At 42.0% G+C, this 14377-nt stretch overlaps 5 protein-coding genes across 5 annotated transcripts in view; 2 read left to right on the plus strand and 3 right to left on the minus strand.

The window, feature by feature from the left end:
* The window catches only part of LOC125996119 (histone H2A type 1-D), a 143445-nt gene extending 135054 nt beyond the window's left edge, over positions 1–8391 (minus strand). The window contains exon 1 of the mRNA XM_049765071.1: positions 7989–8391. Within this exon, the coding sequence (XP_049621028.1) occupies positions 7999–8391 (393 nt within the window). The 3' untranslated portion in view covers positions 7989–7998. The remainder of the gene's footprint in view (positions 1–7988) is intronic.
* The window catches only part of LOC125996117 (histone H2A type 1-B), a 949462-nt gene that overhangs the window by 135054 nt on the left and 800031 nt on the right, over positions 1–14377 (minus strand). The window lies entirely within an intron of this gene.
* Positions 1–14377, plus strand: part of LOC125996127 (histone H2A type 1-C) — a 363461-nt gene that overhangs the window by 57305 nt on the left and 291779 nt on the right. The window lies entirely within an intron of this gene.
* On the minus strand, positions 6273–6702 carry LOC125996115 (histone H3.1). The gene has a single exon (XM_049765067.1). It carries the CDS (start codon positions 6693–6695, stop codon positions 6285–6287), a length of 411 nt encoding a protein of 136 aa, XP_049621024.1. The 5' UTR covers positions 6696–6702; the 3' UTR covers positions 6273–6284.
* Positions 8704–9084, plus strand: LOC125996136 (histone H2B type 1-C/E/F/G/I). The gene has a single exon (XM_049765087.1). It carries the CDS (start codon positions 8704–8706, stop codon positions 9082–9084), a length of 381 nt encoding a protein of 126 aa, XP_049621044.1.

Raw genomic sequence — 14377 nt, forward strand, 5'->3', positions numbered from 1 at the left:
AATAATCACACCATTATTTTTTTTAAATTTGTTTACTTTATGTGGCAAAACTGTATTTAAAATTTGATTCAGAAATAAAGGCTTTCTCAGAAAAATAAATAATAATTTAGCACTACCAACCTTGCTCTGTAAGAAATGTTAAAAATGTTGACTTTTTTTGTACAAAAGATAACAAAATACTAGCAAGTAGATAATAATAAAGCAATAGAGTCAAATACAATGCTTATATGAGACAAGAAAAGATAAAAGAAAAATGAAAGGAACAGTACCAGCATATTTAAGTAATCAAGAGTTAATATCACCCAACATTTACGCATTTTAAATATAAAAAGTTTGATTCAAATTCAAAGATAGCCATAACAAAACTTTGATCAGGGGCCGGAGAGATAGCATGGAGGTAAGGCGTTTGCCTTTCATGCAGGAGGTCATCGGTTCGAATCCCGGCGTCCCATATGGTCCCCCGTGCCTGCCAGGAACAATTTCTGAGCCTGGAGCCTGGAGCCAGGAATAATCTCTGAGCACTGCTGGGTGTGACCCAAAAACCACAAAAAAAAAAAAAAAAAAAAAAGAAATCCTGGTGTCCCATATGGTCCCCCGAGCCTGCCAGGAGCTGTTTCTGAGCAGACAGCCAGGAGTAACTCCTGAGCACCACCGGGTGTGGCCCAAAAACAAAAAAACAAAAACAAAAAACAAAACTTTGATCAGAGACATTTAGAAGAAATAAATGAGCAGAATCCCCAGGGGGGAAATTCACATTAAAAAGAAACAAAACAGAAATTTGCAGGAAGGATAAAGGCAACAGAAATATAAAACAAGTAGAACATATTAAGAATCAAGTGAATAAGAACCATGTGTGAATACTCACTTTAAATGTGAATGGTGTGAAAGCACAAAAAATACAGAGTAGCTGTATATTAAGAAAAAGGATCCCAGATTGGACAGACAGTACGTGATTTTAGGTGTTTGCCTTTCACAGAGCTGACCCCAGGTGGATCCTCAGAACCACAGTTATCCTTCTGAGTCCTGCCAAGACTAAGCACAGAGATATGGTAAGCACTTACCTACAATGGGTGTGGTTCTCATCTTCCCAAACTATGTAAAATAAGTAGCATCTCTGTCTTATGTATACAGATAAGAATACACATTAAATGTATTTAAAAAATCAAGTTCAGAGAGAAACACTGAAGCAGGTAGCTTTCCAATGAAAAAGTTCACTTTCCCAGAACAAAAACTGCTACTCACAAATCCAATTAAAAAAAAAATAAGCAAGGTAATGAAACAAAGATTATATATAGAATATATAGATTATACACATTATATATAGAATGATATATCAATGAAGCAAGAATAGATCATGATTATCTATATATCTATTTACCTATCTGTATACATACACCTAACATGATGTCATGTTAAATACACAGCATATTAAATACACAGCACGATGGCATCCAAATACAGAAACCAATCAGTAATATACTTCAATTGCACATTGACAGTGATTCAAAAATTGTAGATATTAGCAAACTAATTACAGAAACAAGTCTATCATCAGAAAAAAGAGGGAATAATGTAACTGTAGAGGTAGCTCAGGGGTGTGAGCACATAAATATTTATGATTCCTTACACTATGTGGATGGCTACCATAGCCAGATGCTTTAAAAAAAAAGAAATAAACCTATACATAAATGGACAATTAGTCCAGTGTTTCTCAAACTATTTTCTACCCTGGCCTGTTCCACCCTAATCCTATTGGTTGGTGTCCTTGACTCTTGCTGTGACTCACCTATTCCTGTGATTTTTTTCAACTGTGGTCCCTTGGAGGCCCAGTCATTAGTCAATAAAAATGAATTATGTACCTAGATATTAAACTTAAAATGTTTATATTTATAAAATAATATAGGTAATTTATTCAGAACCTCAATAGGAAGAGGGATAAAATCGAATATAAATGTAGAGCAAACCATAAAATTACACCATCAGAAAGTAAATTAGCAATTGGAAGAAAATATTGCACATTATACATATTTAATATCCAAAATTATATAACATTTATAAAAATAAGGAATAACATCTATGCTTTATGCTTTTATACTAGTGGGTTTTTTTATATTTAAATTACAGACATTTATTAGAACATATAAGGGCAAATCTTACATAGTGATATTTAAGGTACACGGTGACAATAAATGAGGGCCTTTCCACCAGTAGTGTTGTCCTCCCTTCATACCTGTTCCCAAGCATATATCCCTTATCTCCCTCCTTTATCCCCCAGAATGCTAGTGCATCTAAAAGCATATATGTTAACACTAATGTAAACCTTTTTTTTGTTTTGTTTTGCAGTTACAGATATTTTTTACTAGTGGTTTCTTAAAGGTTTGGAGTCAAAGAAGCACTGTAAAAACAATGTTACAGTGGCAATTATCGTTTGCATGGGCCCACCAAAGTATGGGGGTCATGGAAAAGAAAAACTTGGGCCTACGTACAAGGAGACCCTACCCCTGAAGTTTTCTGACATAAGACCATTTCTAGGCTCCAGGCAAACTAGTTTGTCCAATCCTGGTCATTGTCTGTAGTGCCCATACAGTTATATTTTTCACAGTCTCTGTTGTTGATTTCACGTTTCTGTATTGAATGTCCTGGAATTTGTATATCCTACATTGAAGTCAGGATGGTGCAGAGCGGTGACTAATTTTAACTCGCAATTAAGGGGCAATGCAGAAAGCCCTGTCCGTTACACAGGTGGTTGTTGTTTAAATCTTCTCAGTGTTAAGGGAAGACGCTTCGAGTAATCAATTTCAGAACAGCAGTAGGGTCTTCCCTGGTAGAAGATTGCTTCCATGTGATATCATAAACAATGTTGGATGTTTCATAGATGGCTTCCCTGGGTCAGGGGTGACTGGAAAATACGCAAACCTCTGAGGCCTGTGCCAGGTCATCATGTCAATGTTCAGGGTTTATAAGGTTCCATTGCACCACAAGATTTGTGTGTTCCTATCTCTATTAGATAAGAACTTATTTGTATGTATAGTATTTTCCAATTTAATGTGCCCATGCAAACAAGGAATAATGCCACCTAGCGCATAAGGGGGCTGCAAGAACAAGTCCAACAATCCCTGTGACCTGGTTCAAACATAAGAATTAAACTGAGGGACTCTTTCACCAAAATTCCTTATTGAACAGTTCACAGTGAGATTGGTGCCTATGGGGATGCTGGAACAAGTCCAACAATCCAATTGACTTGGTTCTTATATAAACGTTAAATGGAGGGACACTTCTACAAACTTCCTTTTTTAACAAATAACAAAGGGAAGGAAAGATAGAGAGGGACTCTTTCACCAAAATACCTTATTGAACAGTTCACAAAGAGGAGAAAAAAATAAAAAGTGGGAAAAATAAACAATCTGACTTAAGACAGTGGACTCAATTGTCCCCGTTCATGGGAACTAATCAGAAACCTAGTATGGTAGCAACCACAGTTACACAATGAAAGAAGGAAAAGGCCAAGAGGCCACTGGGAGTAAACAAGTAGGTAAAGATTATTGGCCTCTTCCCAGCCTGAGAGTCCATCCTCTCATTTTTTTTTAGAAAATATAGGGTACCCCCACCTGAACTGGTCTCTTCCCAAACTGAGAGTCAGTCCTCTCATTTTTATTTTAAATATATATAGAGACCAATGAGAAGAAAGAAAAAAAAATACCAGTGAATGTCACGATGTAATGTCTCGACATACACCAGTGCTGCATCGGCCCGCCATCCACCCCATGTGTCCCCCACTTAGTGTCGGTAGAGAAAGGGGGAAAGCCTGAGGACCACGATATAGTCCACCTGGGCCAGCAACCAGGGAAGGCCTGGAGTAGGGGGAGGGGGGGAAATAGGGGAACGGCTGGAGGCCTGCCAAGCCTCCCAGCACCCCCCAAGCTAGGGAGAATGCCATCAGGCATGGGGTGTCCCCTAACCCCATACCTGGGAAGAGCTGGCCTCCAGGATCAAGGCACTGGAAGCCAGCTATCTGCCCGGCCCCTCCCTTTGCTCCTCCTCCCTACACACCTCTAATTTTAATAAACTTGGTCATTGGATTTTATTTCATTGATTTGGAGTCATTCCCTTTCAGTGTTCAGGAGTCATTCCCAATAATGCTCAGGAAACATTACTAAGGATCTCAGACAAAGCAGTTTTCTATTGCTTCGAAGATCTCATTCCCGATTATTGTGTTTGAATATAATGATTTCCCTTTTGTCATTGAAAGTGAGATGTCAAAAATTTCTCCACCCCTCAGTATACCTGTCTGAACAGTGGCTCACATAAAGTAAAATCGGCTTAGTAAGAGAAATGCAGCAAGTATCAGTAGAGATGCGGAGAGACTGGACTGGACTGTAACTGTAAAGAGAACTGAGATTCTTACTGAGCTATGGAACAGAGAAATCTAATGCTTCAAAGACAGGTGGGAGGTGTCAAAAGATGAGAAGAGAATGACACTCATTACATATTGTGCATAAATGTCATTGTGAGCCAAGTACTGGAGTAAGGCCCTGGGTTTGATGTCCACATAATCCCTAAAAGTGACTAGGAATGACTGCAGATCTCCAAATCCTTCTGAATATTAACCTGATACACACAATTGATTGATTTCTGGGTACTAAGCCCTTCACAATAAATTAATTTTAAATGTTTGGGGTTTGCCTGTTTCTGTAAAGGAAAATATAGTTACCTCCTAAGATCTGCTAATTTGATGACTGAATCTGAGTAGTCTACATTTGTTGCCATTTTTTTTGGGAGGCCACAGCCTGTAGCACACAGGGGCTATTTCATAGCTCTGCGCTCAAAGTAACTTCTGGCGTGCACAGGGGATCAAACCTGTGTTGGCCATATACAATGCAAGCATGCTATCTGCTTCCTTATCGCTCCTGCCCCCAGCAATCTTCATGATTTAAAATGGTAAAAGATTTATTCTTGAAGCCCACCAAACTGGATTTTATTTTAGATCCACATACCAATATAAGAAGTACTGAGTTAAATTCTACCTGTATATTTTTATTAAATTAAATAGCCTGAACACGGAGGAGGCAGTTATTCAATACCCTACTTATATTTGCCAGTGCTCCAGTGTCACAGTAAACTATGATAAAGGCTTTTGCAACAAAACATTGTTGTAAGGAAACTTCAAACAGAGTCTGCGCTACATCGCCTCATGAGAAAAAGATTTTCAGGCTAGATCTCAGAATCAGCTGTTGACCATTGAAAGAAGAATAAAGGATTGTCAATTCTATTCAAAAATCAAGGTAGTCTGTCTCTGTATAGGACCAGAATCTGAGCTGTCAAGGAGCTTTTGTTAAAGGCTGAAAAGCACCTTGAGAAATAACTAGGAAAGAGAAAAATATCAAGCTCAGAACTGGAGTGGCCCTAGTTTATTTGTAGAACCGGACTCCTGGCATTCCTTCGCAGGAAAGCTTGACTGTCTTTTCTGAACTGTAAACAAATGACAGAGCAGAAACTAACAAATAGCCAGACAAGATGGCTGAGCGCTCAGCAAAACCTGGTACTTATCTCTAATATTTTTACCATATATTTAATGACTTATTTTGATTTTATAATTTTGAATCAATCTCAAAAGCTGGATAAACTAATAATAGATTCTCCTCTCTTCTCTTATTTTACACTATTAAAACTTTAGGAGTTTTATATTTATTATTTTTAAGACCATTTATCTTTCTATAATATGCTTGAAACCTTAGTATCAGTGTTATGCTAACCCTATTTAAAACGGCGTCTATGTCTAGAAAGAGTTGAAGTGAAAATGGAATGGTCTTGAAAACATTTTAACCTGCAAACATGCACGGGGTCCTGATTCCTCTGCGCGATTTCAGATCCAAAATCCCCAACTGAATTGTGCTTCCTCTCTCCCTCTAAGGGCCTAGGCTAGGGGAAGGGAAAGACAAAAACACAGTACTGTATTTCTAGAACAGAACCAAACATCCCCCTATAAAAGTACAAAGTAGCGGCCGACTCCAGGGGGCAAAACAGGCCTGATCCTGGCTAAGCTTAAGGAGGTGGCGGTCGCCGGCTAGTTAATAAAAAGACCAAGGGGTGCAAACAGGGAATGCAAGAGACCCAAAGGGCAAGTCAAAATTGAAAAGGAGAAACCCAAAAGACAGTCAAGGCAAAATATCACCTGGATTGAGAGCAAAGTTTCAGCAATTACAGCATCTCTTGTGCCCGGTAGTTGGCTCTGAAAAGAGCCTTTGGTGGGGAGGTTCTAAGGGACCGGGAAAGGGACAGGGAATCTAGGCGCGCTCGCCCCGGATGCGACGGGCCAGCTGGATGTCCTTGGGCATGATGGTGACGCGCTTGGCGTGGATGGCGCACAGGTTGGTGTCCTCGAAGAGCCCCACGAGGTAGGCCTCGCAGGCCTCCTGCAGCGCCATGACGGCCGAGCTCTGGAAGCGCAGGTCGGTCTTGAAGTCCTGCGCGATCTCGCGCACCAGGCGCTGGAAGGGCAGCTTGCGGATCAGCAGCTCGGTGGACTTCTGGTAGCGGCGGATCTCGCGCAGCGCCACGGTGCCGGGCCGGTAGCGGTGCGGCTTCTTCACGCCGCCCGTGGCCGGCGCGCTCTTGCGGGCCGCCTTGGTGGCCAGCTGCTTGCGGGGAGCCTTTCCGCCGGTGGACTTGCGGGCCGTCTGCTTGGTACGAGCCATGGCGAGGATCAGAGGTAGCTAATGGAGAGCTGAAAGCCCCGGCCCCACTGCCAATATATATAAAGACAGTCTGGCCCTGATTGGACGAGGCGCTTGCTTGGCTCACAGAGGAGGAGACTAAAGCTCCTTCACTGTTGATCACGTGAACCTCTGCAAGATTACTTTTTTCTTTTTATTTTTTTCCCCCAAATTTTAACATCGTATTTCATTCCTCCTCTCTTTAATGCTGCTGGTTCCACACTGTCTTCTTAGCTTCTTTTGAACGCAGTTCTTATACGGTGTTTTTCAAATCTGGCCCCGCGAAAGCATGCATGATGCAAATTGTTGTGCTGCTACTGGCTAAAGGGGTTCAAAATTGGCGCCTAGAGCCGCCGGTTTGAAAATGCGCGCGCTCACTGTGATTCGCCAAATGGGGTTTGTTTTAGGAAGGGTCCTCTGATTCAAGATCTTCTAATCTCACTGATTTAATACTTTTTCCTAAGGCAGTACAGTGTTTGCTGAAATAATTACACCCTTCTATAACAAGGAAAGTTGCTCTAACACCTTTATATAAAGGCTTTTGCCCACGTATAAAGTTTTCAGTGGCGCATTCTTGGAAATATTTTTAAGGACAGAGGGCAGGGGGTTTGTAAATCTCCCTTAACTAAGAGCACTAGGATACAGACCAAAATTTAACCAAATTATCTTTGCTTTTTCTAATAGGTCTACTTATTATTCCTCAAGCTTAAGCTCTGCGTATAGGACACGAGGATCATGTGTTCCTAATCGTAACTAATGAAAACCCGGCAGTGTGGAAATGAAGTGTCCTTTACGAACCCCAATTTATCAGTATCAAATCTGTTTGGTAAATAAACTGCTTTCAGCTTGTACTTTTCTTTTCCCTATGTGGCTTCACTATATTCCAAGTCTCTTAACTACATCACTTATCTAGATATTGCTCCAAGCTGCTATCCGCTTTTCTTATGCTGATGAACCAGCAGACCAGCTGCAAGGTTTAATAGGTTACAGCTGACTTCCATGCCTTTAGCCTGGCTGGGCTCAGGACACCCCCTCAAGGTGGTTTGCTGTGTAAGGAACCCCAAATGGGTTTACTTAAGTCCCTAACAAGGAAACAGCCCTATCTACCCTACCCACACGCACATTCTTATATTCAAAACCTTCCATATACCCTAAACTTTTGTTAACTACTAAAACAGAATTATCACCATCATTGTTACAAGTGCAGCACTTTCCATGAGAGAATAAGTGGCTCTGAAAAGAGCCTTTGGGTTTAGAAGTCCTCTTAGGTGCAACTCCGACTGCTTTACTTGCCCTTGGCCTTGTGGTGGCTCTCGGTCTTCTTGGGCAGCAGCACGGCCTGAATATTAGGCAGGACGCCTCCCTGGGCGATGGTGACCTTGCCCAGCAGCTTGTTGAGCTCCTCGTCGTTGCGGATGGCCAGCTGCAGGTGGCGCGGGATGATGCGCGTCTTCTTGTTGTCGCGCGCCGCGTTGCCCGCCAGCTCCAGGATCTCGGCCGTCAGGTACTCGAGCACGGCCGCCAGGTAGACCGGGGCGCCGGCGCCGACGCGCTCCGAGTAGTTGCCCTTGCGGAGCAGCCGGTGCACGCGGCCCACGGGGAACTGCAGCCCGGCGCGGGAAGAGCGGGTCTTGGCTTTGGCGCGGGCCTTGCCGCCTTGCTTGCCGCGTCCAGACATGTTAAGATTCCGAGAGGGAGAAACAGAAAGCTAGGAAATGGAGAACTGGCTACTCCTAGCAAATGGGAAGTACTTATACTCTCACGCTGCGTTGTAAATCCCACTAGTTGATTGGCTAAATCAACAAAAGTTAAGAACCAATCAAATCGGAGCGCCAAACCACATAGTCTGCATGCCAATGTCAATTCTGAAAATCAACCAATCAGCTTTGAGGATTTTGAAAACTATATTTGCATACAGACCCTACAAATCTTATGTCCCCGGTAAGTTGTGCACTCCTCTTTCTCAGAGCAGATTGAAGGTTTTTTCAACATGCCCGAGCCAGCGAAGTCCGCTCCCGCCCCGAAAAAGGGCTCGAAGAAGGCGGTGACCAAGGCGCAGAAGAAGGACGGCAAGAAGCGCAAGCGCAGCCGCAAGGAGAGCTACTCGGTGTACGTGTACAAGGTGCTGAAGCAGGTGCACCCCGACACGGGCATCTCGTCCAAGGCCATGGGCATCATGAACTCGTTCGTCAACGACATCTTCGAGCGCATCGCGGGCGAGGCGTCGCGCCTGGCGCACTACAACAAGCGCTCCACCATCACGTCCCGCGAGATCCAGACGGCCGTGCGCCTGCTGCTGCCCGGCGAGCTGGCCAAGCACGCCGTGTCCGAGGGCACCAAGGCCGTCACCAAGTACACCAGCTCCAAGTAAACCTTGGCACCGTGTGCTAAGTTCAACCCAAAGGCTCTTTTCAGAGCCACCAAATTTTCCTCTAGAGAGCTGTGCATTCATCTTAAAACTCCAGGGAATCACATAGTTTTGTGAGTGGAAGGAAATTTATTGGGGGAGTCGGGGGTCTGGGGTCTTATAAGTGTTAAGGGTTCATTTTTTGAGAGTAGTGTACTTCTTGATCAAGCCATTTGCTTCAATGTCTGGCTTTAGATATTTAACTAGGCTTGCACATTAGTGAGATTGCAGGGTAAACAGCCTAAAAGTTAAACTGCCAAAGCTGAAAGTCAACGCTGAATTACTTTTGTGTTGGGATTATTGGTTAATTTATGCCCTGAGATTTTTGTGGAACAACCCAATACCAGAGCCCCTACCACAATCATTCAGGCCTGCATCACTGGGCTTTTCATTTGCATATGACGCTTTAATGTAAAAGTAAGCTTGAAGACAAAGACTAAACCTTTTCAGGGCCATCCACTCTTTCACACTAAGAGTTGAAACATCTTATGCATGATTCCAAGCGAGTCAGGATGCATCCAAATGTATTTAGAGTCATTAGAACTTGCGACATTTATAGGTGGTGCTGACTTTGAGAAATAAGCTTCTGCCTGTCTGTAGAAAATCATGTATGTACGTCTAGTTAACTTTTCAGACTATCCCCACTGGCCACTGACTACAAAGCAAGCCTTACAATGAAAGCAAGTTTAACTCCAGCTCATTATGGCCCTGAATTAGTTTTATATGCATGAGTCATGAGAAAAGTAGCTGGATTTTATCCTTTGTTAATAACTATATTGTACACGATAGTCAGCCTTACAATCAATACCAATAGAAGCAATACAGAAGTCAGAATACTAACACAAGCTGCTGTGTGAGGAATGGATTCGTTTTGACAAATTCTCCAAGTCACCTAATCAAGGGGTGCATCATTGACAAAATATCATATGGGTCACAGTTCAGGGAAATTACCCTTAGAATGTTTGGTGCCTCTGCCTGAAGGCATTTTCCTCCAGGGAGAAATTATTCTGGCAGGAGAAGGAGTCACTTGGATGTTGTGTCACACCTGGAAGTGCTTGAGGTTTACTCTGAAATTCCTAGAGGGTCTAATCCTAGTAATGCTCAAAGAACCACTGAAATTGGCATCTAGAGAACTGCAGCTGGAGATCAAACCTTGGTTCTATCACATAAATTGCTTTACCTGTTTTTTGTTTTGTTTTGTTTTGTTTTTACCAGCTTTACTATCTCTACAGCTATCCGGGGAAGTTTTTTTAATCACTTTATTTAGTACTACATGGCAGCAGTTCTGTTTTAAAAAAAAAAGATTACATTTCATTCGAATTACATAACATGTTGTCTTTAATAGTTTATAAATATACTGAGATACTAATTTCCTTGTAAATAAAAGCCTACTTGTCATGAAATTGCATTAACAAAAAACACATGTGAAATAATGCCCTTTTTTGGGGGGGAAGTCACACCAATTAGTGACTGATCACACCTGATGAGCCCAGAGGACTATATGGAATGCCAGAGATCAAACCCAGGTTGGCATTGTACAAGGCAAGTGTGCTTTCACTATTGTACTTCCAGCCAAAACTAATGTGATTTTTTTATAACACCTTTGTGGGTATCTCCTCCCCCAGCTTCTTATTTATCCCACCTGAACGATCAGAACTGCCCACACCTGGAATGAATGGGTAGAGGAGTCTGGATGAGGAGAGAGAGAGTGATTAAGAAGGAGAGTTAGAGAGAGAAATGAGGCAGAAGTGAAAATGAACAGCAAGAATCAGCATCAGATTCAGCATCAGCAATTGAGCATCATCAAAGAAGCAGCAGCAGTAAGTAGCTTCAGCAAAGAAAGAAAGTCAGCTAGGAAGCCTAGATAAAGCAGCTGAAAGAGAGACAGGGGCCGAGACACCCAGGAGGAGAGAATTTGCTGTTAGAAAAAAGCTTACTAATATAGAGGCCTGTGAGATGTACATGGCAGTAGGGACCATGAAATAAAGGTAGCTGACTTCTGGAACTTCATCTGACTGCTGTGTAAGTTTCTCCGCCTTTTCCCTGCAGCTTCAGATCCTTGAGTGTTGTGTATGTAAACATTTCCATGGGATTATTATGTTACTGATCATACCCTGATCTGTGATTGTGCCCTACCCTAGGGAGGGAGCAGAATGCCAGCATAAAGGGCAACAGGAGTCAGGCCAATCCGAGAAAGGCCTCACTATCCCCCTACCAACTCTAGGACTCATTATTTTATATTAATACCACACACCTTGATCTACTTAGCTATTTTGCAATGAATTTTCTGGCATACCAAGTTTCCACTTCCAATCCCATCAGCTCAAGTCCACAGAAATAGTTTTGATCATCATTATCATTGCCAAAATCTATTTAACACTTCAAATCTTGGTAGAAAAAAATCTGAATAATTGAATTTAAGACATTAAGCATGGGAAAGTTTTTTAGCCTATGAGCGATATTCCTTACTACCTAGTCAATAGTTCCCCTTACCTTTTAGGAAGAACTTTCTACTCCCTAAATACTAGCAGGCATCCAGACCAAAACTAACAGAAACAGTCAAACAAAATGCATAAAGAGTGAAGCAATAACAAAAATTTGCAAGAAACCTAAAAGTGCCAGGGAACTTCTGATAGTGAATGTCAATACTGCTTCTAAATAAATAAATAAATAAACGTTTTATTTTTCTATAGTTAACATTAAAATATAGCTATTATGAAGATCTATCTGAGCACATGAACTCCTTGAAAAATAGACAAGATTAACATGTGTGTTTCCGATTCACAAAACACAAATCATAGGACTTCCTGTCAAATTCTCAGAATAGACAACCCACTGCTGAAGGCAGAATGTCTTTACAGTTAATTCCCCTCCCTCTGAATCTCTGTAGTCTGATTCTATTAAAGTACAGAACAAGTGTAATTGAGGAAGCAAATGGATTTAAATTTACTAGGTGCACCTGATTAAAATTCTGAATGATCAAAGCAGACCAAATGTAACAACGAACATACTTATGAAATGAGAGGTGATAAAAATACAGAAACAGGGGTTGAAGAAAAGATCTAGAAGGCTTTGCATACAGCTGACCAGACTACAAACCTTAGGCCCCATCTGGTCCCCTGACCATTGCCAGGAGTGATTCCTGAATCCAAATCCAGGAGTAAGCCCTGAGCATAGCTGAATGTGCTCTGAAAAAAAAAAGAAAAGAAAAGAAAAAATAAATACTAACTATAGGGGCTGAAACGATAGCACAGCAGGTAGGGCATTTTATTTTTGCCTTGTATAAGGCCAACTCAGGTTCAATCTCCGGCATGGTCCCCAGATACTCATAGGATTGATTTCTGAGTGCCAAGCCAAGAGTAGCCACTGAGCGCCGCTGGGTATGGCCCAAAAACAAAATAATAATAATAATAATAATAATAATAATAATAATAATAATAATAATAATAAAACAAAATCATGGTAGGCCGGTGAGGTGGCGCTAGAGGTAAGGTGTCTGCCTTGCAAGCGCTAACCAAGGAAGGACCGCAGTTCAATCCCCGGGCGTCCCATCTGGTCCCCCCAAGCCAGGGGCAATTTCTGAGCGCTTAGCCAGGAGTAACCCCTGAGCATCAAACGGGTGTGGCCCGAAAAACCAAAAAAAAACAAACAAAATCATGGCTAGTTAAAACTAGTTATGTTTTATCTCCTGCATTTGTGTGCTAATAATAAGAAATAGGCAGGCTCAAGCAATCAATGTTAGCTAGTCAACCATTCGTACTGTATTCAAATTTCAAGATTATGGCTATAAAATTAAATCTGTGTGCAAATATCAAGTACATTATTGTAGAAATAATTAAATTAAAAAATCCTTGATGGGGCTAGATGAAGGTGGATGGATGGTGAGGCCTTTCTCGGCCCTGCCAAGCGCCTGCAACCCCTTCCAGCCTTGGAAGGGTTCAGGGTAGTGGTGAGGAAATGATCCACAAGCAGTCACATTTCAAGAGACATAAAATTTTATTATTAATAAGGCCCTAACCACCATGTGTATATCTTACATGGCTTCTAAACTAACCTTTTAAGCAGCCTCCCAAGTTGCCTTGCATTTAAGCCTGGCTCTACTCTCTTCATACTGCCTACTTCTTGTGAGGCTTCTTTCTGAATCTCTCAATCCCCTTTTCCATCCCTCAGGCAATTCCTTTGTTACTTTCCATAGACTCTTCCCAGAAGAGAGCTGGTCTGACCATCAGGTAAGATTAGACAGTATATTGAGTCAGGGGCAACACACTGTAAATGTAAATTCCTAATACATTTAGAAGGCTCAGATTTTGTTAATTGCTGAATTTTAGAAATCAGCAATCCATTCTTTCATTTTTAAATTTCTAGGAGTTAGCTCTTCTTAACAACAGAAAGGCCGACTTCACCTAATGTGCCTCACCTCGGTGGCCCACGAGAGCTTACTTCTGACTGCACTGAAAAGTCAATCCAGGTAGTGTTCTGAGATACCAGGAATATCAGGTATTGAACTCGGGTTGGCCAAGTACAAGGAAAGTACCTCATAAGCTATGACAGTTCACCTATCAGTACTTCATTCAGTTTTTGGCATTGTCGCTTTGATGACATAATATTTGATTCCTCATACACATAGGATTAATAGAGGTTTTGGGGGGCTGCAAGGTGGCGCTAGAGGTAAGGTGTCTGCCTTGCAAGCCCTAGTCAAGGAAAGATCGCGACCTCGGTTGGATCCCCAGGCACTCCATATGGTTTCCCCAAGCCAGGGGCAATTTCTGAGCGCTTAGCCAGGAGTAACCCCTGAGCATCAAATGGGTGTGGCCCAAAAAAACAAAAAAAAAGAGGTTTTGGGCTCTTGACATCCAGAACTAAGTGCAGGGGTTGGATCCTTCTAAAATATTTGCTAAAATATTTCTAAAATTGTTGCCATCATTGCTTTTACTTTCACACAAGTGTCTAGTTTATTTCAGTAGGTTCTTACTTAACAGTAAAGGTTTAGGGTAAGGGCAAAATTAACATTTTTTGTTTTTTGGGGTCGCACCCAGCATTGCCCAGGGGTTACTCCTGTCTCTGTGCTCAGAAATCGCCCCTGTAAAGCTCAGTGGACCAGATGGGATGCCGGGATTCAAGCAAGCCACCATCAGTCCTGGGTTGGCTGCGTGTAAGGCAAACATCCTACCGCTGTATAATCTCTCCAGTCCCTTAACTTTTTTTTTTTTTTGATTTTGTGTCACACTCGTGCAGTGCTCCAGGGTTCATCCTGGCT

The sequence above is a fragment of the Suncus etruscus genome, chromosome 18 (assembly GCF_024139225.1).
Source record: "Suncus etruscus isolate mSunEtr1 chromosome 18, mSunEtr1.pri.cur, whole genome shotgun sequence".
NCBI lineage: Eukaryota > Metazoa > Chordata > Mammalia > Eulipotyphla > Soricidae > Suncus > Suncus etruscus.

What these genes read in the sequence shown, in the direction of transcription:
- LOC125996136 (XM_049765087.1), top strand. Translation starts at nt 8,704, where the DNA reads ATGCCCGAGCCAGCGAAGTCCGCTCCCGCCCCGAAAAAGGGCTCGAAG.
- LOC125996115 (XM_049765067.1), bottom strand. Translation starts at nt 6,695, where the DNA reads ATGGCTCGTACCAAGCAGACGGCCCGCAAGTCCACCGGCGGAAAGGCT.